The 24,766-nt window shown below is 58.5% G+C and overlaps 2 protein-coding genes across 6 annotated transcripts in view; one reads left to right on the top strand and one right to left on the bottom strand.

Annotated features, from left to right (window-relative positions):
• The first annotated feature begins 3,190 nt into the window (after positions 1-3,190).
• On the top strand, positions 3,191-5,609 carry GPX4 (glutathione peroxidase 4). Of its 2 annotated transcripts, none has more exons than XM_059697394.1 (7): positions 3,191-3,346; positions 4,311-4,405; positions 4,479-4,623; positions 4,757-4,908; positions 5,012-5,036; positions 5,222-5,281; positions 5,356-5,609. In XM_059697394.1, exons 1-7 carry the CDS (start codon positions 3,263-3,265, stop codon positions 5,386-5,388), a joined length of 594 nt encoding a protein of 197 aa, XP_059553377.1. In that variant the 5' UTR covers positions 3,191-3,262; the 3' UTR covers positions 5,389-5,609. The 2 variants fall into 2 exon arrangements, with proteins under 2 accessions (XP_059553377.1, XP_059553376.1); XM_059697393.1 differs by lacking the exon at positions 3,191-3,346 and adding an exon at positions 3,797-4,038.
• A 1,153-nt stretch (positions 5,610-6,762) lies between these two features.
• The window catches only part of SBNO2 (strawberry notch homolog 2), a 55,838-nt gene continuing 37,834 nt past the window's right edge, over positions 6,763-24,766 (bottom strand). For 3 of the 4 annotated variants that reach the window (XM_059697388.1, XM_059697389.1, XM_059697392.1), the window contains 27 exons: positions 20,795-20,878; positions 20,402-20,498; positions 19,819-19,973; positions 19,504-19,637; positions 19,332-19,422; positions 19,101-19,243; positions 16,639-16,757; positions 16,171-16,276; positions 15,352-15,505; positions 14,324-14,500; positions 13,701-13,798; positions 12,958-13,040; positions 12,379-12,570; positions 11,956-12,125; positions 11,421-11,552; positions 10,798-10,933; positions 10,571-10,683; positions 10,383-10,454; positions 10,194-10,302; positions 9,939-10,013; positions 9,715-9,858; positions 9,253-9,347; positions 9,084-9,176; positions 8,773-8,904; positions 8,426-8,502; positions 7,977-8,167; positions 6,763-7,883 (listed from right to left, as the gene is read on the bottom strand). In XM_059697388.1, the coding sequence (XP_059553371.1) occupies positions 7,414-7,883; positions 7,977-8,167; positions 8,426-8,502; positions 8,773-8,904; positions 9,084-9,176; positions 9,253-9,347; positions 9,715-9,858; positions 9,939-10,013; positions 10,194-10,302; positions 10,383-10,454; positions 10,571-10,683; positions 10,798-10,933; positions 11,421-11,552; positions 11,956-12,125; positions 12,379-12,570; positions 12,958-13,040; positions 13,701-13,798; positions 14,324-14,500; positions 15,352-15,505; positions 16,171-16,276; positions 16,639-16,757; positions 19,101-19,243; positions 19,332-19,422; positions 19,504-19,637; positions 19,819-19,973; positions 20,402-20,498; positions 20,795-20,878 (3,642 nt within the window). In that variant the 3' untranslated portion in view covers positions 6,763-7,413. The remainder of the gene's footprint in view (positions 7,884-7,976; positions 8,168-8,425; positions 8,503-8,772; positions 8,905-9,083; positions 9,177-9,252; positions 9,348-9,714; positions 9,859-9,938; positions 10,014-10,193; positions 10,303-10,382; positions 10,455-10,570; positions 10,684-10,797; positions 10,934-11,420; positions 11,553-11,955; positions 12,126-12,378; positions 12,571-12,957; positions 13,041-13,700; positions 13,799-14,323; positions 14,501-15,351; positions 15,506-16,170; positions 16,277-16,638; positions 16,758-19,100; positions 19,244-19,331; positions 19,423-19,503; positions 19,638-19,818; positions 19,974-20,401; positions 20,499-20,794; positions 20,879-24,766) is intronic. The other variant, XM_059697391.1, reaches the window with a different exon arrangement.

Below are 24,766 nucleotides of genomic sequence, written 5' to 3'. Positions count from 1 at the left end.
CAGATTAGTTGAGAGCCCATTCGTGCATGTTATGCCGGATGATAGATTTGCTTGCTTTGCTTTTTAAAAAAATATATATATATTTTATTGATTTTTTACAGAGAGGAAGGGAGAGGGATAGTTAGAAACATCGATGAGAGAGAAACATCGATCAGCTGCCTCCTGCACACACCCTATTGGGGATGTGCCCGAAACCAAGGTACATGCCCTTGACCGGAATTGAACCTGGGACCCTTCAGTCCGCAGGTGAAGCTCTATCCCAGTGGTTCTCAACCTTCTGGCCCTTTATTTATTTTTTTAAAATATATTTTATTGATTTTTTACAGAGAGAAAGGGAGAGAGATAGAGAGTTAGAAACATCGATGAGAGAGAAACATCGATCAGCTGCCTCCTACACATCTCCCACTGGGGATATGCCCACAACCCAGGTACATGCCCCTGACCGGAATCAAACCTGGGACCCTTCAGTCCGCAGGCCGACGCTCTATCCACTGAGCCAAACCGGTTTCGGCATTCTGGCCCTTTAAATACAGTTCCTCATGTTGTGACCCAACCATAAAATTATTTTCGTTGCTACTTCATAACTGTAACGTTGCTACTGTTATGAATCGTAATGTAAATATCTGATATGCAGGATGGTCTTAGGCGACCCCTGGGAAAGGGTCGTTCGACCGCCAAAGGGGTCGTGACCCACAGGTTGAGAACCGCTGCTCTACTCACTGAGCCAAACCAGTTAGGGCTGCCTTGCTTCTTTAATAAATTTGATTACCTTAATAAATTGGTTTTATCACAACAAAATCAGGGTCTCTCATTTAAATTCATTTATATGAGAAGACAAGAACCAGGGTGGGACAGCTCTCTGCTGTCTCAAGGTGCTGTTTGATAAGACCGCTCTGGTCTTCTGTGAGCAGTGCCTTTAACACAAGGTCTCACAGTCCGCTGACTGACAGCCTTCACTTTATTTCCTAAGGGTGGGAGGGGGAGGGGCCCATGTTCTCATTTACCATACACAGGCAAAGCCACGGACAGGGTGTGGGTTAATGATTGTTAATGATAATGGGGAGTGACTGCTAATGGGGACAGGGTTTCTTTTTTTTTTTTTTTTAATATATTTTATTGATTTTTTTACAGAGAGGAAGGGAGAGAGATAGAGAGTCAGAAACATCGATGAGAGAGAAACATCGATCAGCCGCCTCCTACACATCCCCCACTGGGGATTGCCCGCAACCCAGGTACATGCCCTTGACCGGAATCGAACCTGGGACCTTTCAGTCCGCAGGCCGACGCTCTATCCACTGAGCCAAACCGGTTTCGGCCAGGGTTTCTTTTTTATATAAAATTTAAAAATTGATTTCAGAGAGGAAGAGAGAGGGGAGAGAGGTAGAAACATCAACGATGAGAGAGAATCATTGACTGGCTGCCTCCTGCATGACCCACACTGGGGATCGAGTCCTTCCTGGAACTGGTTGCCACCCTGGAAAGGCCTCTGGCCAGTGGGCAACTCACCTTCCTTACTGAGGGACCTCAGCCGCCACAGGGGAGCCTCTCTGAGGCCTGAGACTGCCCCAAGTCCCCATGAATTCCATCTGTAAAATGGGGTCCCTTTGGCAAAAGCTGTGAAACATCAAAGGCAAACCCCGCCCAGAGCCTGGGGTGCACTTTCCCCACAGGGCAGCTGGGCCCCACGGGCCTGTCTCCACCCCTGTTCTTATGCCTGTGTATCTGGGAGGAAGTCAGGAATGGGGTGAAGCCCCCACCCTCCATCTCTTACCCTTGGTGTACTCCCTGGGGGCCTCGCCCTGTGCTGTTTTTCTGGCAACTCTGAAATGGGTAACAGCAAATAACAATGGATCCCAACTTAAACAGAAGTGGAAACAGCTGCGTCTTCCTAAGGACAGACTGTCTGGGATACCCAGTGCTGCCAAGGGGAGGGACGAGGGGGGTTTCCTGAGAAGTGAGGAGGCGCAGCTGAAACAATGCCCCACCCCCTGGGGTGACTCGCAGAACTATGGAGGCCCGGCTGGAGGGAAGAAGCCATGATGAAGACCATTGTGCAAGAAGGGGCACGTAGCAACCCGGCAGAGGGCAGGGGAGCATTTCCCCTCTGCTGCCTTTACCTCCCAACTCCACCCGTAAGCTCCCTGCTCTAACCTCTGACAGGCCTGGGTCAGGGGCAGAGGGAGGGGGCTCAATGGTTCTCCCAAATGAACCCAGCCCCAAGAATCCTGCCCCCTGCCCTGGATTCTGCAGAAACGATCATGGGAGGGCCCAACAAAGGGATAAGAAGTTGACAAAGCACAAAAATGCTGCAAGCACTCTGCAGTCCCAGGGTCAAGCTCCAGTCATGGCTGGGGGATGGGGCAGCCAGGCCTGCTGTGGAATTCCATGACTCAGGTCCCAAGAATGAGGTGGGTCATTTTTCTGCCCTTGTGGCCAAGTGCCTGAGCTCAGAGGTGGGGGCCTCCCGTGCTGTGAGCTGTGCACACACCGCCTGTAATGTTAGAAGTGGAGGCGTCGCTCTGGGGTTGTTTTCCCTGCAAGCGCACACCTGGGCACCCCCGCGTGTTCTCCCGGGGGCGGGATCCCACGGAGCCTGTTTTAATGACTCCGCCTCCCCCGCCCGCCAGGGCTCAGGTGTGACTTATGTAAGTGGCTAAAGGACCGTGATGCTCCCCCGCCCCCCGCTGGCGGACACTGCAGCAGTGGACGACTCTGGCCCGGACACCCGCCTCTAGGTGACCCCAGGCCCTCGCTGGGCGCCCAGATGGGGCCGAGGCGCCTCCCGCAGTCCCAAGATAACGGGTGTCTGGACCCCAGTTTGGTTTTATTGACATTAAAAACAAAACCCCCAGTTTCAAATGAGCTGGAGCGATTTTTCTGCCAGTTCAAAACCCCTCCCTTCGGGTTTCCAGTAGTTCCTCAGGTGGTGTGGCACCCCGCGGCGCCGTGGTCAACTACCGGGTAACTGTTAACGGGCCACCAACGAGCCGCCTGCGTGGAGGCGGCCGCCCACCCGCCAGCGAGCATGCGCAGTCACAGACAACAACAAAACCGCAGCCCGCTCAGGCCCCGCCCCCACACACCCCTCACCCCAGCCTCCCAATGGCTGTCGCTGTCACGCGTCACAGCGCCCTAGCGGCTGACCAATGAGGGCGCTGGTGGGCGTGGCTGCAGGATGGGAGGCCAGGCGCGCCGGCGCGCGTCCATTGGTCGGCTCGGCGAGGGGAGGAGCTGCTGCCTTCGGGGTGCCCCCGCCGCCGAGATGAGCTTCAGCCGTCTGTGCCGCTTGCTGAAGCCAGCGCTTCTGTGTGGTGCTCTTGCCGTGCCCGGTGTGGCCAGCACCATGGTGAGTGCGGCGCCGGCGGCCGGACCGGCGGGCCGTTGGGGCGGGCGCGCGGCCTCCAACGTGGCGCGCAGGGCCATGGTGACCTTGGGTGGGAACTCGCTGGCCGGACGCAGGCGGGCGGCCGTCGGGACTGTGGGTAGCGCGCGGGCTGGGGTACAGACAGGGTCATGGCTGGGGGTCTTGGCTAGATGTGAAGGGTTGAGCGGTCGGGACCCTCGGGCCGTGGAGGGGCTGCTGCATCGGGACAGCTGGGTGCCCCTCGGCCACTGGCCCCTAGACTGGGGCCCGGAGAGTGGGGGAGCCCCTTGGTTAATCCGGGGTCATGCGCCTCGGGGCGTCACCGCCCCTCCCCCGCCCTGTACGCCTTGGGACACTGCGAGGTGGCGTCACAGATGGGCGGCCGGGAGTCCTGGCTACCGGCCCTTTGTCCCCCGGATGCCGCACTTGGTGGGCACTGGAGCGTCCGAAAGGTTGGCATGGGCCGCGCAGCCGCCGGCTCCCCGGGTCGCTGCAGGCAGCGGCGCCGGTTGCCGGGCAGGCGGCGGCGGCGCCGCGCCCTCGGGCGGCGGAAGGCTCCAGCTTACGATCGCAGGAGGACGCGCCCCGGGCGGAAGGAGCTTTGTCCCGAGTGTAGGAGGCAGGCACAGCCCAGGGCCTGGAAGAGTGGCTGTTATGCCGAGTATCAGGATCCGGTGCGCGCGGGGGCCCCACACACGCTGGCGGTGTCCCCCGCCCGCTGGGGCACCTGGTGGGATCCCCAATCCTCCCTGGGCCTCAGTGTCTGCAGTTAAACGCGCCCCGTGAAGGTTGCATGCACCTTTGAGGCCCCGCCCCGCCCCGCCCGTCTCAGCAGGGATCCATTTGGGATCTCCTGCGGTGGGGACATGGCTGGACGAGTGGGCCGGGGTCTTCGGGCCTCGAGGTCCCCCATCCGCTCAGCCGCTCCCGTGTCTGTGTCTTGCAGTGCGCCTCCCGTGACGACTGGCGCTGTGCTCAGTCAATGCACGAGTTCTCAGCCAAGGACATCGACGGGCGCATGGTTAACCTGGACAAGTACCGGTGGGTACCTACCTGCCTGGTGGGGGAGGCAGAGGGAGGGTCAGCAACTCTGACCACCCCATCCCACCTCCAGGGGCTTCGTGTGCATCGTCACCAACGTGGCCTCGCAATGAGGCAAAACAGACGTAAACTACACTCAGCTTGTCGACCTGCACGCCCGATATGCTGAGTGCGGTTTACGAATCCTGGCTTTCCCTTGCAACCAGTTCGGGAGGCAGGTGCGTGGCCCCAGTGCCCCTGTTGTGCGGGCGTGGGGAGAAGGTCTGCCCGTGGAAGGGAGGACTAAAATGGGGTACACGCTCCCCCCCCCCCACACACACTGACCCCAGTACCTTCATTTGCTTGCCACAGGAGCCAGGGACTAATGCCGAGATCAAAGAGTTCGCTGCCGGCTATAATGTCAAATTCGATATGTATAGCAAGATCTGTGTGAATGGAGATGATGCCCACCCTCTGTGGAAGTGGATGAAAGCCCAGCCCAAGGGGAGGGGCATCCTGGGAAAGTAAGTGGGGGGAGCAGAGGGCAGGGCAGGATGGTTCCCCAGGGGCTGAGGGGGCGCTGTAGTTGCCATGGGGTTTCCTCATGAATTCTTGCTTTTTTTTTAGTGCCATCAAATGGAACTTCACCAAGGTAAGGAAGGGTTTTGGGGGATAGAATAGGCCAGGACTGTGTCCAAGGCCAGCTCAGTGCCCCCATCCCAAGAGGCCCTAGGCCTGGCCCTAATGGGGCAGCAGGTGGGGGCTGCTTGCTTGCCCCCAGCCCTCTTGCAGGGGCCCCCCAGCGGACTCTTCTGCTAACACCCCATGTCTCGGCAGTTCCTCATTGACAAGAATGGTTGTGTGGTGAAGCGGTATGGTCCCATGGAAGAGCCCCAGGTAGGTGCCTTTCCAGGGAGCCTGCTTGGGGTGGTGCCTTGGGAAGAGATGTTCTGACCCTGCCTCTCCCACAGGTCATAGAGAAGGACCTGCCCTGCTACCTTTAGCTCCACAAGTGTGCACCCCCACATCTGAGCCCACCGCCTGCGCCCCTCAGAGCCTTCCACCCGGCACTCATGACAGTCTGTCTAAAAACCAGCCTGCTGGTGGGACAGACCCGAGAACCCGGCGTGCACCTCTGCCGGAGGAAGGCCCCTCGGCCCGGCCTGGCTCGCAGCTCTGCACCCCCACCCCTGGCTGCCTTGTGGGAATAAAACATACAAATTGGCTTGCTGGGTGCTTCTGCCTCCCTGGGAGGTCATGGGGGTGGAGTTCCCTTGAGGTTCAGATGCCTGCAATTCACCCTGCAGCCCTGATTCTAATCTTGACAGCCCCACCCCTTGGGCACTGGCAGAGCTGATAATTCTTCTTAACTGGTGCTATTCCTGGCTCCGAGCCATGATTTGAGGCCTCTTTTCAGGACCTGCCCAGGGCAGTAGTCTTCCCAAGTGGGCCAAGGTGGGAGGGTGAGGGAAGCAGGCACTTGGAGCCCAGCATCCGAGAGCTGCTCCTGGCTCAGAGCCATGGTGGGCAGGGCCTGCTCAATCGACTGGCCTCATTGTATGGACCCTGAACCAGGGCACCCAAGCCTGCGCATGGTCCTCATTTGGTGTAATCGGGGAGGAGTAGTCCACAGTCTTCCCTAAGAGGACGGGGGTAATTTGACCAGCTGTTGGGGAGTGGTATTGCTGGAAAGTGGGTCCCCATCTTCCAGTAGCCTCAGGGAAAGCCCGAAGTAGGGGGTGGGTACCTGCAGGAGGAGGTGGGTTCTGCCAGCTTCTTGGCTGGGGGCAGTCCCCTGCGCCTGGACCAGAGGCTTGATGTGCTCCCCACAGCTCTAAGGAGGGGCCTGGTATCCATTCCTGCCTTCCAGACCAGACCCAGCGCCTGAGCTCTCCTGTCTCTGGGCTGCCCTGCCTGCTTGGAAGGAAACCCTGGGAGAAAACTGAGGCCAAAGCCCTGCACACTGGGGGGAGGGAGCCTCACCACCATGAGGGTCCCAGATGGGCTTCATATCTCTAGTGGGCAGGAGGCAGGGTCTGTTCCAAGACATCACGAGCCTGGCTCAGCCGGTCCAGAGGCAGCTGACTTATGCTGGTGCCAGGACCACAGGGGGCAATGCCCCCAGTGGGTGGATGTATTTCTCCTGCCTGGTCCTCAGCCACAAGGCCAGTGAGTGGGATGAGCCCTTGTGACTGAAAGCAACGGCCTAGGGAGGGGTGTCTGGGCAAAGAGTGGGCCAGTTTCACACACATTCCCCTATGCCCTGCAGATGGTAGCCATCCCTGACCTCACTGCCCAAAGTGGGAGCAGGCACCCCCCCACCCCCACCTTCCCTCCTTACCGCCCTTGCGGGCCAGAGGAGCAGACAGTCTAGGAAGTAGTGAAAAGGCACATATATTTTAAAAAAGATATTTTTACATATATACACTGAATTATAAATACACATAGAAACCAGGGGCCGCCCACCCCTCCCTCCAGCTCCACAGGCAGATGCTGAGGTCTGGAAGAGGCAACTGGGCAATAATTTAGGGAGCAGAGAGCAGGGAGAGGGGGAATTGCATATATTAATGGGGGGTCTGCCTCACACAACCTCCCAGAGACAAGGCCCTGAGAACTGGGGGTTTCCTGAGTTTCCAGCTCTAGGGGCCACCCAGTTTTGTGTATTTCAGGAGTTCTGGCATTTCTAGGCCTGAAAAGGTGGGCTGGAGGGCAGGATAGGAGAGGCACAAAGAGGGCAGCTCCACCTCCAGGCCCTGCCTGAGCCCTGAGTGGGACATACACACCTGCTGCCGCCCTGGGCAGAGTGGCAGCATCTCGATCTGCCCAGGCACCGACCAGGAAGGCACTACAGTGGAGGCCTTGGTTATCTGGATGAGGGGCACCCTAGCCCCCCTTCCTTTCAGTAGTTGGCAGGGGGACCGAGCCCTGCTCACCACCCACTTTGGTACAAGACCTTATCTGTGTAGACCTGGTGTATTACAGATAAGTTTCATCCAGAAAGAACACCTGGCTGGGGGCACAGCCCAGGCCTAAGAATTGGGAAAAGGGGGGCTGAACTGGATGACGCTCTGCCGCTCGGGGCCCCCCCCACCCCCTGGCACCCCTGCACCGCCACCCAGGGGGCCAGGGGGCTCTGGGGGCGGCACAGCATTGAGGGAACGCAGCATGTCCTCTAGCACCTCCTTGAAGTTGATGTCACAGCCCTGGTGCACGAGGGTAGCAGGGTCAGCTGAGGCATCAGGGGTACCCAGTAGCAGAGTGGGCGCAGGGTCCTGGGGCAGTGGAAAGGTGAAGGGTGAGGGCGGTGGGTAGACCGGGGCTGGTGGGCTGTATGTGAGGTCCAGGACCTCTCCAGGACCACAGGGCAGTGCAAGTGGGCACAGGGCAGGTGATGGCACAGGGAAGCCCTGGCCATGCGCTCTCTTGCGCTTCACGTCTGCGTCCATGTGTTGTAGCTCCTGTAGCACACGGGACACGCAGCCCTCAGGGATCTTGATGCCTGCAGGGTGTATGGGGTGGCAGGTCAGGGCCTCGGGTGCAGAGCCCACCAAGCTCCATAACCCCCTTTCCACTGGCACACCCACCCACTCACCAACTTGCTTCTTCTTGTCCTTGGTCTTGAGGCGAACAATCTGCAGGTAGCTGCTGCTGGTGACATCAGCCATGACAGCAGCGATGCGGCCCCACACGCGCAACAGTGCCCCGCACAGCATGTAGTGGTGCCGTAGCCTCAGGCCCTGCACACAGTCCTTGCCTTCCTGCACCAGCCGGCATTGCCGGTTCCTGCGTGGCAGGCAGGCAGGGCGGCTCAGACACTCAGTGCCCCCCACACCTACCCATGACTTGCAGGCTCCCCCCCCATTCTAGCTCAGCTCATCTCTGTGCCACCTCTTGGGGGTCCTGAGATGCCTCAGATGCCCAAAGGGCCCCGTACCCTGTGTGGTGTGTGGGACCATCCCTAGTAGAGCTGCCCAGAGAAATGGAGCAGGACTGTCTAATGCAGTGTGCCCCCCACCCACTCAGTCCAACCCGGGCCCTCACCATGAAGTGTGGCTGCAGTGCTTCAGCGACAAGGTATAGTTACTCTCCCAGAGCTCCCTGGCCTCCTCCGCCGTCACCTAGGGGAACACAGTCATGTGAGACCCTGAATGAGAGACCCATCCACACTTCTAGTGCACAACTGGGGAAACTGAAGCCTGCAGTGCCCCAGGCCGGCTCATCTCAAATTTGGCAGCCCTCTCCTGGGCCAGCTGGGCTGGGCAGAGAGGGCAGGCCTGGGGCTGCAGAAGCCCCAGCAGGGAAGGGTCACATAATAGGGATACATAAGCCCAGGGACATGAGCATCCTGGGGGCCTCTCTGCCTGCCTCCTCCCCGCCCCCATCCCTACCCGGTAGAACTTCCGGCACAGGCTGTCGAAGGTCTCCAGCTGACTCTGCCGGCCGATGTTGGGCTTGTACACGGTGAAGAGATTGCTGCGGTTCTGCTCAGCCAGGAGGCAGCTCGGTTTGTTGCCACGAGCCTGGGCAGGGGATCTTGGTGAGGTTGGGGCAGACAGGGACACAACCCAGGTAGGGGTTCCCATGGTGGGTGTGCTGGAGGGGATGAGGCTGGAAGCTGGAAACCCCCCTCTGCTGTACCCCGCTTCCAGCACTGTCCCCATTTCCCTAAGCCTGGGGTCCTGCCCCCAGGTCTGCCCACCTTGTAGGAGAGATAGAAGCCATCATGGGGGCCTGTCAGCTCCAGTGATCTGGTGTATGCCTCCTCCCACTTCAGGCCACGGTCCACAGTGATCTGCCACGGCATGTGGGTGTTAAGGATGGGGGTGGGGGCATGAGGCCGGGGTCAGGGGAGGCTGGTGTCTGCTCACCTTGTAGAAGATCACCTGCCCGTCCTGCGGGTGGCCGGGGGCCAGGAACACCTGCTGGCTCTCCTCGTAGATCTCCTCAATGCCCGGAGCCAGGTCTGGGGAGAGGACACCAGGTGAGACGGGTGCCACCTGGAGGGCAGGTGCCTGGTGCTGCTCAGCTGGCTCTAGTTCTGGGCTTTGGGGGGGCATCAACCCCAAGTTCTCAGGTGCCCCGCAGAGGGAGAGGTTCCCCAGCAGAGTAAGCCTGGCCCAACAGACAATGAACCCCTCAGGACCCTCTCCACACAGCTGTCCTGGGGGCAGTTAAGTAAAGTAGGGGTCTATGCTCTCTGCAAAATTTATGAATAAAAGCTTTATTGGTACGAGGCTCCCTCAGCCCTTGGTGTTCTTGGTGAGGGCCTGGTGTGTGGGTGCTGGCTGTCGGTTCCTTTAGGCCCTTCCCTCTACCTTGGTGGCACTCACCCAGGATGCCCATGTCGTATTTTCCCTCCTTCTTGTCGACCTCAATGAGGTGGTCGAAGGTGTCAGAGAAGTACTGGAACAGTGCGTTCTGCTTGTGCACCTCCAGTCCCAGGATGCGGTTGAGGAACTTGGTGATGGAGCAATCTGTGGGGGCAGGAGGGCCTCAGGCTGCGTCAACTCCACCCACTCCCTACCCAGCCCACTGGAAGGTGAGGGGGACTCACCCTTCTCCACATCTAGGCAGCCGGTCCTGGACTCCCGCCCACCGATGCCAACCGATAGCAGGCCCTGCTTCATGTCTGCAGAAAGGGAGGGCTTTCACGCGTGCCTCTTGCCCCAAGCCCGCCCCAGGTCCCTCTGCCACTAGTGTCCCTTTGGTATGTGTCAGAGGGTTACTTGGACACAAATTCAGTCTACCAATCCCAGTGCCCCGCACTGGTCCTCAGTGACACCCCCCATGTGCCACATCCCCAGCTCACCCCGGAAGAAGGCAGCGTTCCCTCCTGGGTAGCCCTGGGGCAGGGGCACCTTGTTCTCCATCTGGCTCAGGATGGTGTTGAGGACGCAGTTGAGAGCCCGGGCACCATACTGAGCAGAGAGGCCAGATCAGAGGTTGGGCTTGGGTATCCAGAAACCCCTCCTCTCCAAGCACCCAACCGCCCTGGTACCTTGTTCTCAAAGTTGTACTTGCTCAGGTCTCGGGACTCAGTGGCGCGGCGATCCCCGTGTGTCAGAGCCCCCTGCCAGGGATGGGGAGCTGTCACACCCTTCCCCACTCCCCTCATCAGGGAGCTCCCTCAACAGCCCCCCTGACCAGCTCTCGCCCAGCTCATCCTGGTTCAGCTCAACCACTCACCAGGCTCTCTAGTCGCTTGGCGACAATGGAGGCGAACCTGCGCTCCCCAGCCAGCTCTGAGATGAGGAAGATGTATTCTGGTGCAGAGACCTGATTGGATCGATGGGTTCGGCCTGGAGACAGAGGGGGCCCTCAGGGGCTGCCCCAGTGGGGCAGGACCAAGGCTAGGGCAGGCTTGGGGCAGGGACAGGGAAGAGCCGGGTATCCTGGGGAGGGGCAGGGCTCACCAAACTGCTGGATGGCACGGTCTGCACTCCAGGGCAGCTCAAGTGTCATGTGGACCCGGCGCCGCTGGTTCTGGACCCGACGGTCAGCTTGGAGGGAGACTCCAGAACTGGAGGCCTCTGAGATGATGGCCACGAGCTGGGGGAATGCATACGGGTCTGGTTGGCGGTCTTCTCTTACTCTCCCACGTACCTATGCCCTGGGTCACCCTGATGTATTTAGGGTGACCCACACAGCAAGTTGAGGTACCTTCCATCTGGGGGCGGGGGGTGGCCAGGAGGGCTTAGAATGGAGTGTGGACCATCCCTGGGTCACTCCTGGAGCAAGTGGCTGCCCCACCGATGCCCACTTTCCCTGTTTCCTCAGGCGGCTTCCACCCGGACCGAAGGCAGGACAGCCAGGGAGATGTGTGTCCCCCTCCCCGCCCCCCGACTCAGGCACACATGCACACTCGCATGCACACAGCCATAACAGGGATGGGGTGGTTAGTGGGTCCAGAGGTAGCCCCTTAGGACTCAAGACCCCTGCGCCTCCCCTGTCCGGGGCCTCTCTTAAGCTTTTCCTCCCTGCCCATGTGCACTGGCACACAGGGGTACCCTGCCCCCATGCCCCCGTGCCCCCTCACCTTTTCCCCTTTCATGAAGCGTTCCTTTTCCCTGAGGTTCACATGGTCGATGGAGAGGCCCTGCTCTGCCCGAGACTCGAAGGCAACAGTCCCGTCAGACCTGGACACCACACGGCCCTTCCTACCGGTCATCTGTGGCAGGGCAGGTACAAGGGCAAGGAACAGGCTGTGTGTGAGGGGAGGGGTCAGGGCATGGTCTCTGCCCCAAGACCAACGTGGGGCTACAAAGGATATGAGGTGGCACCAGAGGCACAGCCCAGGAAAGAGCATAGTTAGTGTGGGTGGGAAGGGAGGACATGCAGGGAAAACTGGGGGTGGGGGTCCAGCCTGGGGCCTGAGGGCTGCACCCAGAACCGACAGGTCCAGGGGCACACAAGGTGTCATGGGAGATAGGCACTTTCTGCCCCCCCAACCCCATGCTGGACCCTGCAGTTGCCCCCCATCTCACAGTGTTGGCAGAGACCTGGAGTGGCCACCAGGGGGCACCAAAGCCTCAGTTTGGGCGGCGGGGGGGTGCGGGGGGGGCAGAGCTCACCTCGGCCACATGCTCAGGGCCCCCTAGTTGGTCAATGAGCTCATCCAGGGTGTTGACTGGCAGTTCCCGGCCCAGCACCAGCACCTTGGCTAGCAGGTCCTGCTTCAGCCGCTCCACCTGCTCTAGGATGCCGGGGCCATGGGGGTCCCGCTGTGGGGGGCACAGAGGGCCTGTGGGGCCACAGAGTCAGGAGGGACCGGCTAGGTGACCTGCCCACAACCCCGCTCACAGGACTCAGCCTACTCAAGAATGGTCCCCGCCAGCCTTAGGGACAGCCAGGTACAGGGTAGGTGGGGGGCCCCGACATTCTCCCTAACCCGACTGTATGAACCAGCTTTGTTGCTGACCAGCTGAGGGGTGCTGACTTCCCCTCTCTGAACCTATTCCCCGTAGGCAAAGGGAAATGTGGGTCACAGGCCTCACCGCGGTCGTCGGCAGGAAGCCCAATGGCATCCACGATGACCACGTCATCGTCCACCAGGGATTCGGGGGAGGAGTGGAAGTCACTGTCCAGGCCAGCATCCGACTCGGTACTGCTGTCGTCACTGATTCGGATCACACCTGCTGCCTCATATGCTGGCCTGCATGCCTTGGCCCCACGGCCCCTCGGCCGCCCTGAAGGGGAGGAGCCAGGGGTCACCTTGGCCCAGCCCTGCTTCTCCATCCTGGGGGGTCTGGCCTGGGGTCCAGCACATGGCAACACATGAGCAGGCAGTGCGGCCAGAAGTTGCCCCCACCAGTTCGTCTTGGGAACCTGCGGTCGGGGCACCCTTCTTACTGCCCCCTGGATGCCCTCCTTCCAGGATGCCTGTGAGTTCACGCCTCCCTAGCCCACCTTTGCAGGTGGATGCTGGGCACCTTGTGCAGGAGAGGGAGCAGCAAGAGTGACCAGCTGACCTGGGATGATGCTCAGAAAGGAGGGGCTGGAGAGAGGCAGCAGGAAAGATGGGAGGGAGGCCCAGGAGGGCCACAAGCCAAAGCTGCAGGCAGGTGGGTGCTTACGTTTTCTCTTACTGCCGGCCCCTCTGTCTCGCTTCCTTTTGGTTGAAGGAAAGTGCTTCTGAATTAGTGACAGGAAGACGCCCCTGAAAGTGAGAAGCAGAGTTTATTCTCACTACGAAGAAGAGCATGCTGTCCTGTCCGCCGAGTGCGATTAGGTCCAGAGGACAGTGGGGCAGAGTCTCAAGGGGCAGTTTTGCTGCGATGGACTGGGTGTAGGGCTGGGGGTCTGGGTGGAGCTGACTACCTCTGAGGGACATGGGGATGGACACATCTGGTAACTCCCAAGATCAGGGTAGGTGGGCTGGGTATGGGGGGCTGGGGGCTCCTGGAGAAAGGAGGCAATGCTGGGCCATGGGGATAAGCCAGAATGAGGGGGAGCGGCACATTGAAACCCATGCTTACTATGGGCTGGGAAGAGAGGCTTGGGTTTTGGGGACCCTGAAGGGCACTCCCTAAATTTTGAGGAGTCCTTCTTAAAACAGCACTATCCCCACATGGGGGACAGGCTCCTAGAAGCTTCATTCTGAAATCTTGGTACCCTCCACCCTCTGATCCCCAAGTCACCACAGTTAACCCTTGTGGCTTTAAAGCTAAACTGCGCCTGAGGTGTAAGGACAGGGATCAGCAAGTGAAGTCATGGGGCAGGGCCAGGCCACAGGTCACTGGTGGGGAGGCCCAGTGAGCCACAGAGTGAGGGATTCCCTGGTGTGGCCACCCTGCCCACCCCCGCTTGCATCACTCACTCGGCGGCTGAGACGAAGCAGTCAAGCTGCCCATCTCTTTCATCCAGCACCTCCCGCGTCCGTGCCTCGCCTGTGGACTGCAGCCCAATGACCACGCACTGTGGGGGATGAGGTGGGGGTGAGCCCACTTGGAACCCCCACCCATAGCTCTGGAGCATGGCCCCAGGGGGCCAGAGGGAAGCCCCTGAAGTCAGAAACCCAGCCTGCCTCAGTTTCTCCTTCCTTTCTTCCTTCCTCCCTTTGGGTCTCGTTAGCTGCTAGGGCCTCACACACCCAGACCCATGAAGGAACTCTGCATTGAAACTAACATCTGACCTCAGCTCTCCAAACTCCCTCATCACTGTGTGTCTTGTTTCTTCTGGGGACCTGCCCATTCTGGACATGGAGAGCCCAGGGCAAGGCCACTCCTGCCCGCTGCTGCAGGGAGCTGGAGTCAGGTGGGACCAGAACCTTTCGGACCTCAGCTCACCCTTGTTCTCCTGGACTCAGTCCAGCTACATTAGGGCTTGTCTGCAATTGTGAGATGGATATTGGTGCCTGTCCCACCAACTCACTCCCTCAGGCACCAGTGTAGGCATCTGGGGTGCAGCCATGAGGCCCAGCTACCACTGCCGCCCACTCACCTTGTCCTGGGCCAGTTCCTCCCGGGCCAGCTCCACCAGCCGGCGCACCTTGGCGGCAATGCACAGATACTTGAAGAAGCGCTGGTGGGCCGACCAGAACTGACCCCACAGGGACTTGCGGGACTCCAGGCCAATCCAGTCAGCTGCCTGCTGGAACACGCTCAGGGCCTCGGCCCACTGCAACGACACACCACACGCGGCCCAACTCACTGCTGTCCGACTGTCCCCTGGGCCCCACCCTGCTGTAATGTGGGGCCAGGGTGGGGGAGGCTTGTGTGCAGAGTAACACAAAGGCTCTGCCGATACCTGAACAGTCAGAAATGTTAAAAAACCAAAACATGTGGTTCAGCCTGTGGGCCATGATTTCACAAAGGGAAAGGGCAACTGCGGTGACTCTTGCGGCAGTTATCAGTGATCCTGCTCCCAGGAGACACTGGGCCATGTCTGCGACATCTGTAGTTGTCATGACTGGGCGCTGGGGGTTCTCCTGGCATCAAGTGGGTGGCCAGTCATGCTGCTCAGCACCCAGGACGGACGCCCACATAGGATGACCTGGTTCTGATGTCAGCAGTGCTGAGGGGGAGACCCTGTCTTGGTTGGAGGTAAGGATACAGCACAGGCAGAGCCAGTGTTCAGGGTTGTCTCATGTAGGTGTGTTCTGACAGTGAGGACACAGGAACCCTCACACATGGAGAAGATGGTGAAGATGAGGGCCAGGCCACAGTGTACAGAGATGTGGACACTGGAAACAGCTTAGAAAGCACTCATGACATCTCGGGGAGGTTGGTGAGGCCCAGCTGCGTGCCCACATCACCGCAGTCACATAAGAGTCCCCGCCGTGAACAGAACTGAGTCGCTAGGCTCCAGCCACAGACCTTGACAGGAGGGCTGGCTGCTTCCTCCTTTCTGTAACCTGACAAATCACTGTAGTGTTTTTAAAGACAGATGCTGAAGGTGACAGGGATGTAATTCCAAGAGGAAATGAATGTGTGTCTATGCAGTTAGAGACCCCTGGGCACCCTGCTCACCAATAGGGCTGCACGGTTATAGACCCGCTCGAAGGTCGGGTCCAGCGGGATCTCCTCAATTCGAAAAGTAACACCACTGAAGCTGAGCTGGCGAGCAATGTACATGCCACTGACCTTCATGTCCATGGCCACGATCTCCATGGCACCCACGCCCCTGTGGATGGAGACAAGGTTGCCTGAGCATTGGCAGGGACCTGCCTGACCACATGCTGAGTCCCATCAAGTGGTGGAGCTGTTCTGTGGAAGGGCTGACACCCGGAGCTGAGCCCTGGAGGGCAAGGAAGGGACAGGTGCACAGAGGGAATGAAGACAGCAGGTGCAAAGGCCCTTTGCTCCCATCTGCCTGACCCTCCTGGGCTGAGGAGCGGTTGGGGGGGGGGGGTTGCGGGAAAAGCAGGGAGGGGCCCTTTCTCCTAGAACAGCTGTGGGCAAACTACGGCCCGTTCGGCTGTTCTATCCGGCCCGCAGAGCCGAAAGAGCGGAGGGTTCTCTTGCTCTCCCCTCCGCTCCTTCACCAGCAGCAGTGTTAACATGTATTAGTTCACACAAACACTCCATCCATGCTTTTGTTCCGGCCCTCCGGTCCAGTTCAAGAACCCACTGTGGCCCTCGAGTCAAAAAGTTTGCCCACCCCTGTCCCAGAACGATGGAAAGTGTAGACAGAGAAAGGGCAGGATTTGTGTTTTAAGTTCACTCTGGTTGCTAGAGGAGTGTGGGCCCGGATGTGGACTGGGCACACTGATGCCAGGCCTCTGCATGTGATGAGCCCCCTTGTGGGCCTCTAAGCTGCCCCTGACACAGGCAGGGAGGGGCACTCACCTCTTCTCAATGGCGTGCAGAAAGTCCTCAAAGGTCCGGAAAGGTGTACCCTCACCCCAGATGCCCAGACGGCTCATGTAGATCATGTTTCGGGGTTCAGAGGCGCCTGGGGAGTTGGAGGTGGGAGTCACCCTCAGCTCCTCCAACCCAGCAAGGTTTGGGGGGGGATAAGGGACATGGCACCAGAAATGACCCAGGGACCATGTACAGGGACCTGAAGGTCCCAAGAAAGCACCCACAGCCAAGGAGCTGGAGCCAGTTGGCAGAGGGGAGTCCCTGACAGGGGTTGGCATCCACAATGTGGAAGTTACCACTGGCCCAGGGAGTGAGCTCCACCTTTGGGCCAGGCTTCGAGGTCAATGTGTGGGTGGCATTTGTGATACCCACACTATGGCTACACCAGGCCAGACAGCACTGAGTGTGTACGTGATCAGGCTTCCTCCTTGCCCCTGGCAGCTGCCCCCTCACCTGTGGCACTGGCATAGACCACCCTGGCCAGGGGCAGCTTGTTCTGCAGGTCCAGCACGGCCTTGCCCATCTTGGTGGAGCTGGCATTCTTGGCTTTGTGGCACTCATCAAACACGATCGTTGGTAGGTGTGAGTTAAGGGCTGTTCTGGAAGGTGATCATCCCAGCCTGCCCCCTCCTGGTTCAGGGAGCTCCGCAAGGTGCCCGGGGTATATGTGTGTCTGACCACAGATGGGGGCCTTGGAGTATGTGAAGCCACCAGAATGAGTGAGAAGCAGCCTCTCGGCCCCTACACAACTACTGACGGAAATGGGTGTGACAGCCTTTTGAAGAGCTTACAGGTGACACTGACACATACGGGCACCAATCACAGGAGCCTCTGGAAAAGAGAGGGGGGCCATGACTTCCCACCAGAAGCTGGGGTCTCTATGACTTCTCACAAATCTACACTAATCCCATTAAAAAAAATATATTGAAGAAACAGCCCTGGCTGGTTGGACTCAGTGGACAGAGTGTCGGCCTGCGGACTGAAGGGTCCTGGGTTCAAGTCCGATCAAGGGCATATGCCTGGGTCACAGGCTCAATCCCCACATCCTCATCGATGATGTTTCTATCTCTCTCCCTCCCTCTCCCTTCCTCTCTGAAATCAATAAAAATATATTAAAAAATATATATTGAAGAAACAAATTATCATACGATGTAGAAAGTTCTTAATATTTTAAGGGGGGAAAAGTTACAGGCAGGCCCTCTCCCTCTCAGGAGCATGCCCTCCCCTGTCCCACCTCCCTCTTCTCCACCCTCCCCCAGCCCCCAGCACATTACCTTTGCCCTTCCCTCTCCTAAGCTACAAGGGCCCTTCTTTTGCTTCTGAAACCTCTTTCTTGAGCCTATGCAGCCCAGCTGGCTCACTTCTACTGCCTCTGTAACTTTCTAAACTTTCACTTATAATTTGAAAACCAAAAGTTACAGACAAGTATGCCTATACTGAGCCTATTTTAAAAACAAGGTTTCCACAGGTGCACATGTACACGTGATGTGCATGTAAAGGGGGACAGAGGATTTGTGAAATCCAAATGAAAAGGTGAGTTTGGGGCTGAGCATGCAGCCCCTGGGGTAGAACACATTTTTTTACACTATCCTCTCCCCCAGGCTGTGCAAGGTGTCATCTGGGTGCCCAGGACGGACCAATAACCTTGTTTCTTCTTTGGGCACCCAGCTGTTCTGCATTACTTAACCAGTAAATCCATACACTTGCCCACGTGACCAGAAAGGACACACAGGGCCCACGCCTCTCTTATCTCTGACTGGGACCAGGAGCACCAGAGCTGGTCACCCCCCTTCTGAATGACCCAAGACACAATGAGAAGGGGTGATGGGGCTCACACAGGGCTGCATATAACACAGAAGCTGGAAACCCCCAGAGTGCCCCTGTGACAGGGAAATGGCTGAGCAAGGACAGAACAGAGCAGCATGCTGCACGGTGACAAGCAAACCTGCCCCGGCTAAGGTGGGGAGGACAGCAACATGAGATGGCACACAGAGGACAACCTGGGAAGGTGGCACGATGGAGGATGAGCACCCACAGGATGCCCATAGCACCAAGCCAGCCCAGGGCTGCACAGAGGGGACATGGGAAGCAGCCTCTATGCCAGGGCAGATCCTGTGAGTACAGGGGAGTTTGGGGGGGGGGGTTTGCACAAATCCCCAGAACTGAGGGCCTCCCACCTGGTGCTCCACTTACAGGGTGAACCTGGGGGCTGGGGTTTGCAAAAGTTAATGAAGACATGTTAAACTGTCTGTGCTCTTGCTGCCACTTTCCTATTTTTTGCTCTTCTAGTCGGTAGGAGTGGAAGACGAAATTATCCGAGTTTTGAGAGCGAAGGAGGGAAAGTTACAGACCCCCAAATCTTGGGGTCGGGACAGGAGGAAGAGGTCCGCACTCCACACGCCTGCCCAGGTGGCACCTTCCTACTACCAAACACCACCCAGAGCCTGTGGTCACAGTCCTGTGGGCTGGAACCAGGGGGCCCAGCCAGACGGTGAGGGGCAGACAGCAGTGGTCACTGAGAGGGAGCCTCCCCTGGGGACGAGTCTCCCAGGCACAGGGTCCTCTCCCAGGAATTCCTTCCCCACCAGCTTCACGCCCTGGCCTCCAGGGCTCCCGGAGCCCCTCCAGCGCCTCCCTCAACCCTGCTCCTCCTACTCACAGGCCCCTACCCTGAACCCCACCCCTGCAGCCACACCTCCCTCCCCTCACCCTAGGCCCTGCCCCCTCCAGCCCAGTCCCACCCTCATTCCTCCCCCTCCTTTGACCACTCCAGTCCCCTCCTCCTCCTCCTCCTCCTCCCCTTGGTGCCCACCTTGCCCCCTCCTCTACTGTACCTGTTCCCTCCAACCCCCTCCCACCCTCCAGTGCCCCTCTGCCCCCTCCTTCCTTCCCACCCCTTAGTGGGCTAGGATACCACGCCATCAAAGGCCGCCCCACACCATTCTAGGATCTGCCTGATTCGAGTGCGATGCTGCCCACCAGCCTGGCTCTCCCCAATCAGGGCGGAGTAGGTAGCGAACAGGACACCCTCTGAGGTAGTGTTGTCACCGTACTTGATCTGGGGAGAGGGGTGGGTATAGGCACGTTTGCAAGGTCACCAGGACCCACCCCTCGCCAGGAGATGGGGGAGAGGGCTACCCACCGACCTTGCTCAGCGCGTGCACCGAAATGTCAGGGGCATTGATGTCGCGCAGGTCACGCTCAGCATCGTACTTCAGATCGTTGGAGACGCTGAACCTGGAGGGTGCAGGCTGGTGGGTGTCAGCTATCCCCCACACCCCTGGTCCCGTCCACCCCATGTATAGGGGGGACACTCACCACAGGGACTTCTTGCGGCCCCGCAGGTAGTTCTCAAGGATGATGCCAGCCACAGTGCGCCCTTTGCCCACGCCAGCACCATCGCCGATGAGGAAGCCTGCACGCTGCCCACTGGGGAGCAGGACCTCGTGTTGCTGTAGGTGTGTGGGGCAATGATCAGGACCCCCCCACAGGACGGAGTCAGGTGGGCACCAGACACCCCCGCCCTATGGGATGGATTGGGTGGGCACCAAAAACCCCCCATGGGGTACAGAGTCAGGTGGGGCATTGACACCATCCAACTAGGGATGGGTCGGTGGGAGACTCTGGAGTCACCTGGCAGGCATAGGTGATGGCCTCCAGTTGCAAGGCAGACAGGACCCCGCTGTCCGAGGTAGGCAGGGCAAGGGTGTAGGTGATGTCTGGTGGTGGGACGCTGGACAGTGTGCTGGTCTCCACAACACGGTCTGGATGCTGCTTCCCGACCTTGGCTGGAGGGGTGTGGTCAGGGTCTTAGCTGGGCTGGACCAGGATGTGGGAGGGACCGGGATGGGGGCCAGCAGAGCAGGGTGGGGGAAGGGGGCCCATCAGAGTTTTGCACAAAGGAGAAGGGGGCAGACCCATAACACTCTGGCTGGGCAGGGGGGATGCTGGGCTGGGAGGAGGTGGGCTTACTTTCCATCGCAACCTCTGAGCCACCTCAGTTTCGGGCAAGGTTCAGATTACCACAACTATAGAACCACCCCTCCCTCCACCCCTAACAGGCCCACCTTCGCTGCTTCAGGGACCCTGGAACTGGGCACCTCCCTGCAGGAGCCGTGAGGCCCAGTGGGTCTGTGTAGACCTGTGGTGCCTGCTAGGGGTGTCCTCCAGGGGTCTCCTCCCACATGCCAGGGGCTAGGGGAGGCCGTGCACTCACACTTAGATGGCACATAGTCTGCATAGATCTCCGTGTGGCCCAGCTCCTCTGCCTCCTCCTCCTCCGCCTCCTCCTCCTCCTCTGGCTGACTCTGAGACTGAAGGCCAGTGTCGTCATAGTGGGGACAGTCCTGTCGCCCAGCATGGCCAGCCTCCCCCAAGGGGCAGGGGCCTGGTCCACCAGCCAGACCAGTGACGGGGGTGGTGGGGAGAGAGCCCACCTGTCTCCTGCCCCAATATGGTACCTCCCAGGACCTCAGTTTTCCCACCTGTGAAATGGGCAGACCTTGCTTCTAAGCCAGCCCAGGGTCTGACACATAGTAGGTGCCTGAGTGTGAATGGCCCTCCCTAGTCCCAGGAGGGGTGGGCAGGGTTGGGGAAGGGCCCAGCTCACCTGGTAGCTGACGAGAAGTGGGGTGCTGGAGAGGGAGGACACAGGGTCCTCAAGGCCGGTGAATGGCCCACCGGGCAGGAACAACTGGAGGAGAGATGAAGGGGAGAGTGGACATTCGCCTGTAGGCTGGGCATGCCAAGGAAACACCTGGATAGGGCCACTGGCCTAGACTCAGGTTTTCCATGCCATCCTCATGCCCTCTGCCCAGGACTCGCTGTCTGCCTCCTTCCTGCTGCCTGCCAGCTAGTTCTGGCGGCCAAGACCTACTATGTGGCTACAAAACATGCTTCATGGAAGTAACATGGGCCATCCTCTCCGCCCCACACAGACCCCCACCATCTCAAGACCGATGACTGTGAGTGCTGGATGCCCTGGACCACGAGTGTCATTTACAGTCTCAGAGGGACAAGGGTCACCAGGGGATTCAGTAATGTGATAACCAACTTGATTTTATGACTCCAGTTTTTTCCAAAGGCTAAGAACATGGCCAAAGTTTTCATATATATATATTTTATTGGTTTCAAAGAGGAAAGGAGAGGGGGAGAGATGGAAACATCAATGAGAGAAAATCATTGATTGGCTGCCTCCTGCATGCCCCTTACTGGGGATTAAGCCCACAACCCAGGCATATGCCCTTGACCAGAATTGAATTCGGGACCCTTCTGTCTGCAGGCCAACACTCTATCCACTGAGCCAAACCGGCTATGGCCAAAATTTTCTTTTTTCTTTTTTTTAAAAAATATATTTTATTGATTTTTTACAGAAAGGAAGGAAGAGGAATAGAGAGTTAGAAACATCGATCAGCAGCCTCCTGCACACCTCCCACTGGGGATATGCCCGCAACCAAGGTACATGCCCTTGACTGGAATCGAACCTGGGGACCTTTCAGTCCATAGGCCGACACTCTATCCACTGAGCCAAACCAGCTAGGGCCAAAATTTTCTTTTTAAGAAACTAAAATGCCCTGGCTCAGTTGGTGGGGGTGTGGTCCTGTGCACTGAAAGGCTATGTGCTTCGGTTGCGGGTTGGATTCCTGGCCCTGGTTGGGGCACATTCAGGAGACAGCCAGCCCATGTTTCTCTCTCACATCAATGTTTATCTCTCTTTCTTCCACTCCCTCTCCCCTCGCCTCTCTAAAAATCAGTGAAAGTGTCCTCAGGGAAGTTAGAAACCTATGCTCAAGTCCCTCTCCATTTTTTTTCTTTAAACTAACAAAAACAAACAACCTCAGCCAGGTTCCCAGAAGGCTGAGTCAGGGTTCCGGGAGGGTGGGCTGGCTCGCTGCATGGTGTGAGTGTTGGGTTTCGGCTGCCCTCACACCCTCTTCCCAGGAGCAGGAAGCCACCCAAGGGCCCTGGAAGGCATGAGTAACGCCCCTGTCCTGCTGGGCCCTTTCACCCTGACACTGAGATGGGCCTGAATTGTCTACCAAAGCTGCCAACGACAGGGACCTCCCTGGGCTGCTCTGGGCACTCCCTGTCCCCCTGCAGGCTCCATGCTTGGTGCCCCCACTGCCTGGTCCTGGGCATATGCTGGAGTCTGGGCCTGGCATACCTGGGGACCCTGCTCACCTGTGACAGCTCTGGGCTGGCCTCATCTCCTGGTTCCCACCTGGCCACGCACAGGGCCTACTACTGACCTTGGGGTCCATCAGGCTAGTTCCTATCATAGGGTCTGTTTTTTTAAAATATATATTTATAGCTGAAACCAGTTTGGCTCAGTGGATAGAGCGTCGGCCTGCGGACTGAGAGGTCCCAGGTTCGATTCCGGTCAGGGGCATGTACCTGGGTTGCGGGCATATCCCTAGTAGGAGATGTGCAGGAGGCAGCTGATCGATGATTCTCTCTCATCGATGTTTCTAACTCTCTATCTCTCTCCCTTCCTCTCTGTAAAAAATCAATACAAAATAAAAAAAAACAAACAACAAAAAAATATTAATAAAAAAAAATATATATATTTATAATAAAAAAAGTGTAATATGCAAATCGACTGAATGGCAGAACAGCAGAACGACTGTCCAGACGACCATGCTATGACATGCACTGGCACCAGGCCAGCCAAGGCAGGTGTGATGTGATTGGTCAGGGGGCCCACCATTGCCCAGGCCACCAGCCAGTAGGGCAATCAACCAGGGGGCTCCACAATCGCCCCAAAGAGGGAGGCCCAGGTCACTGGCTGGGGGATGACTGACCAGGCGGGGCTCCGCAGAACCAGGAAATTGGGGGTGTGTGGTGGCGGACATGGGCAGTGCCATGGGCTGTGAGGGCCCCAGCAGCCAGGGCTGCAAAAGCCTACCCTTGCATGGATTTCGTGCATCGGGCCTCTACTATATATATAAAATACATTTTTTTAAAATATTTTATTGATTTCTTACAGAGAGGAAGGGAGAGAGATAGAGAGTTAGAAACATCGATGAGAGAGAAACATCGATCAGCTGCCTCCTGCACACCCCCTACTGGGGACCTAGCCAGAAACCTGGGCATGTGCCCTGACCAGGAATTGAACCGTGACCTCCTGGTTCATAGGTTGACACTCAACCACTGAGCATGTTACACCGGCTGGGCATCACAGGGTCCTTGCAGGAGCTGTTCCTGCCACCTGTCCTGGCCAATGACTCCTCCAGCCCGCAGCCCCAAATGGCCTCTATAGAGGGACTAGGGGCCTGGTGCACGAAATTCGTGCACTGGGTGTGTGTGTGGGGTGGAGTGTCCCTCAGCCCAGTCTGCCCCCTCTCACATACTGGGAGCCCTCAGGCGTTGACCCCCATCACCCTCCAATCGCAGGATCGGCCCCTTGCCCAGGCCTGACGCCTCTGACATAGGCATCAGGCCTGGGCAGGGGACCCTCATTTCCCCCCCATCACTGGTTCTGCCCCCAGCCCAGGCCTGATGCCTCTGGCCCAGGCGTCAGGCCTGGGCAGGGGACCCCCAGACCCCTCCGATTGCTGGCTCTGCCCCTTGCCCAGGCCTGATGCCTCGGCCAGAGGCGTAGACCCCCATCACCCTCCGATCGCCTGATCGGCCCCTTGCCCAGGCCTGACGCCTCCGCCAGAGGTGTCAGGCTTGGACAGGGGACCCCCATCTCTCCCCGATCACTGGCTCTGGCCCCCGCCCAGGCCTGAGGCCTCTGGCCCAGGAATCATGCCTGGGCAGGGGACCCCCATCTCCCTCTGATCGCTTGCTCCACCCCCCGCCCAAGCCTGATGCCTCTGACCCAGGCTTCAGGCCTGGGCAAGGGGACCTTCATATCCCCCCAATCCCTGGCTCCGCCCCCCACCCAGGCCTGATGCCTCGGCCAGAGGAGTTGACCCTCATCACCCTCCGATCACCAATCACCGGATCGGCCCCTTGACCAGGCCTGAGGCCTCCGGCAGAGGTGTCAGGCCTGGGCAGGGGACCCCCAGCTCCCCGCGGTTGCAGGCTCCGCCCCTGCCTAGGCCTAACGCCTCTGGCCTAGGCGTCCGGCCCAGGCAGCGGGGACCCGAAGCTGCAGCAGCCCCGCAATCGTGGGCTTCGCTTTAGGCCCAGGCAAGGGACCCCTAGCTCCCGGGACTGCCAGCTTCGACCGTGCCCAGCTCCCATCGCTGGCTCCACCCCTACTTCCTGCTATCACTGGCCAGGGCAGAAAAGGTGCCTGATTCTCCGATCATGGCTGGGGGGCAGGGCAAAGGCGGCCCCAGGGCCGTCTTTGCCCTGCCCCCCAGCTCTTAGCTCCCCCCTGGGTTTCTGATCACTGTCAGTGGCAGGGGGCTTCTTCCTGCTTTCCCTTTCGCCTCCCTGCATTGTGCCTACATATGCAAATTAGCCGCCATCTTATTGGCAGTTAACTGCCAATCTTAGTTGGCAGTTAATTTGCATATAGCCCTGATTAGCCAATGAAAAGGGTATCGTCGTACGCCAATTACCATTTTTCTCTTTTATTAGATAGGATTCCCACCACCTTTCTATCCCATCATGTGACTTTATGTTTAGC

The sequence above is a fragment of the Myotis daubentonii genome, chromosome 5 (assembly GCF_963259705.1).
Source record: "Myotis daubentonii chromosome 5, mMyoDau2.1, whole genome shotgun sequence".
Taxonomy (NCBI): domain Eukaryota; kingdom Metazoa; phylum Chordata; class Mammalia; order Chiroptera; family Vespertilionidae; genus Myotis; species Myotis daubentonii.
This window is presented reverse-complemented; position numbering and strand designations above follow the sequence as displayed.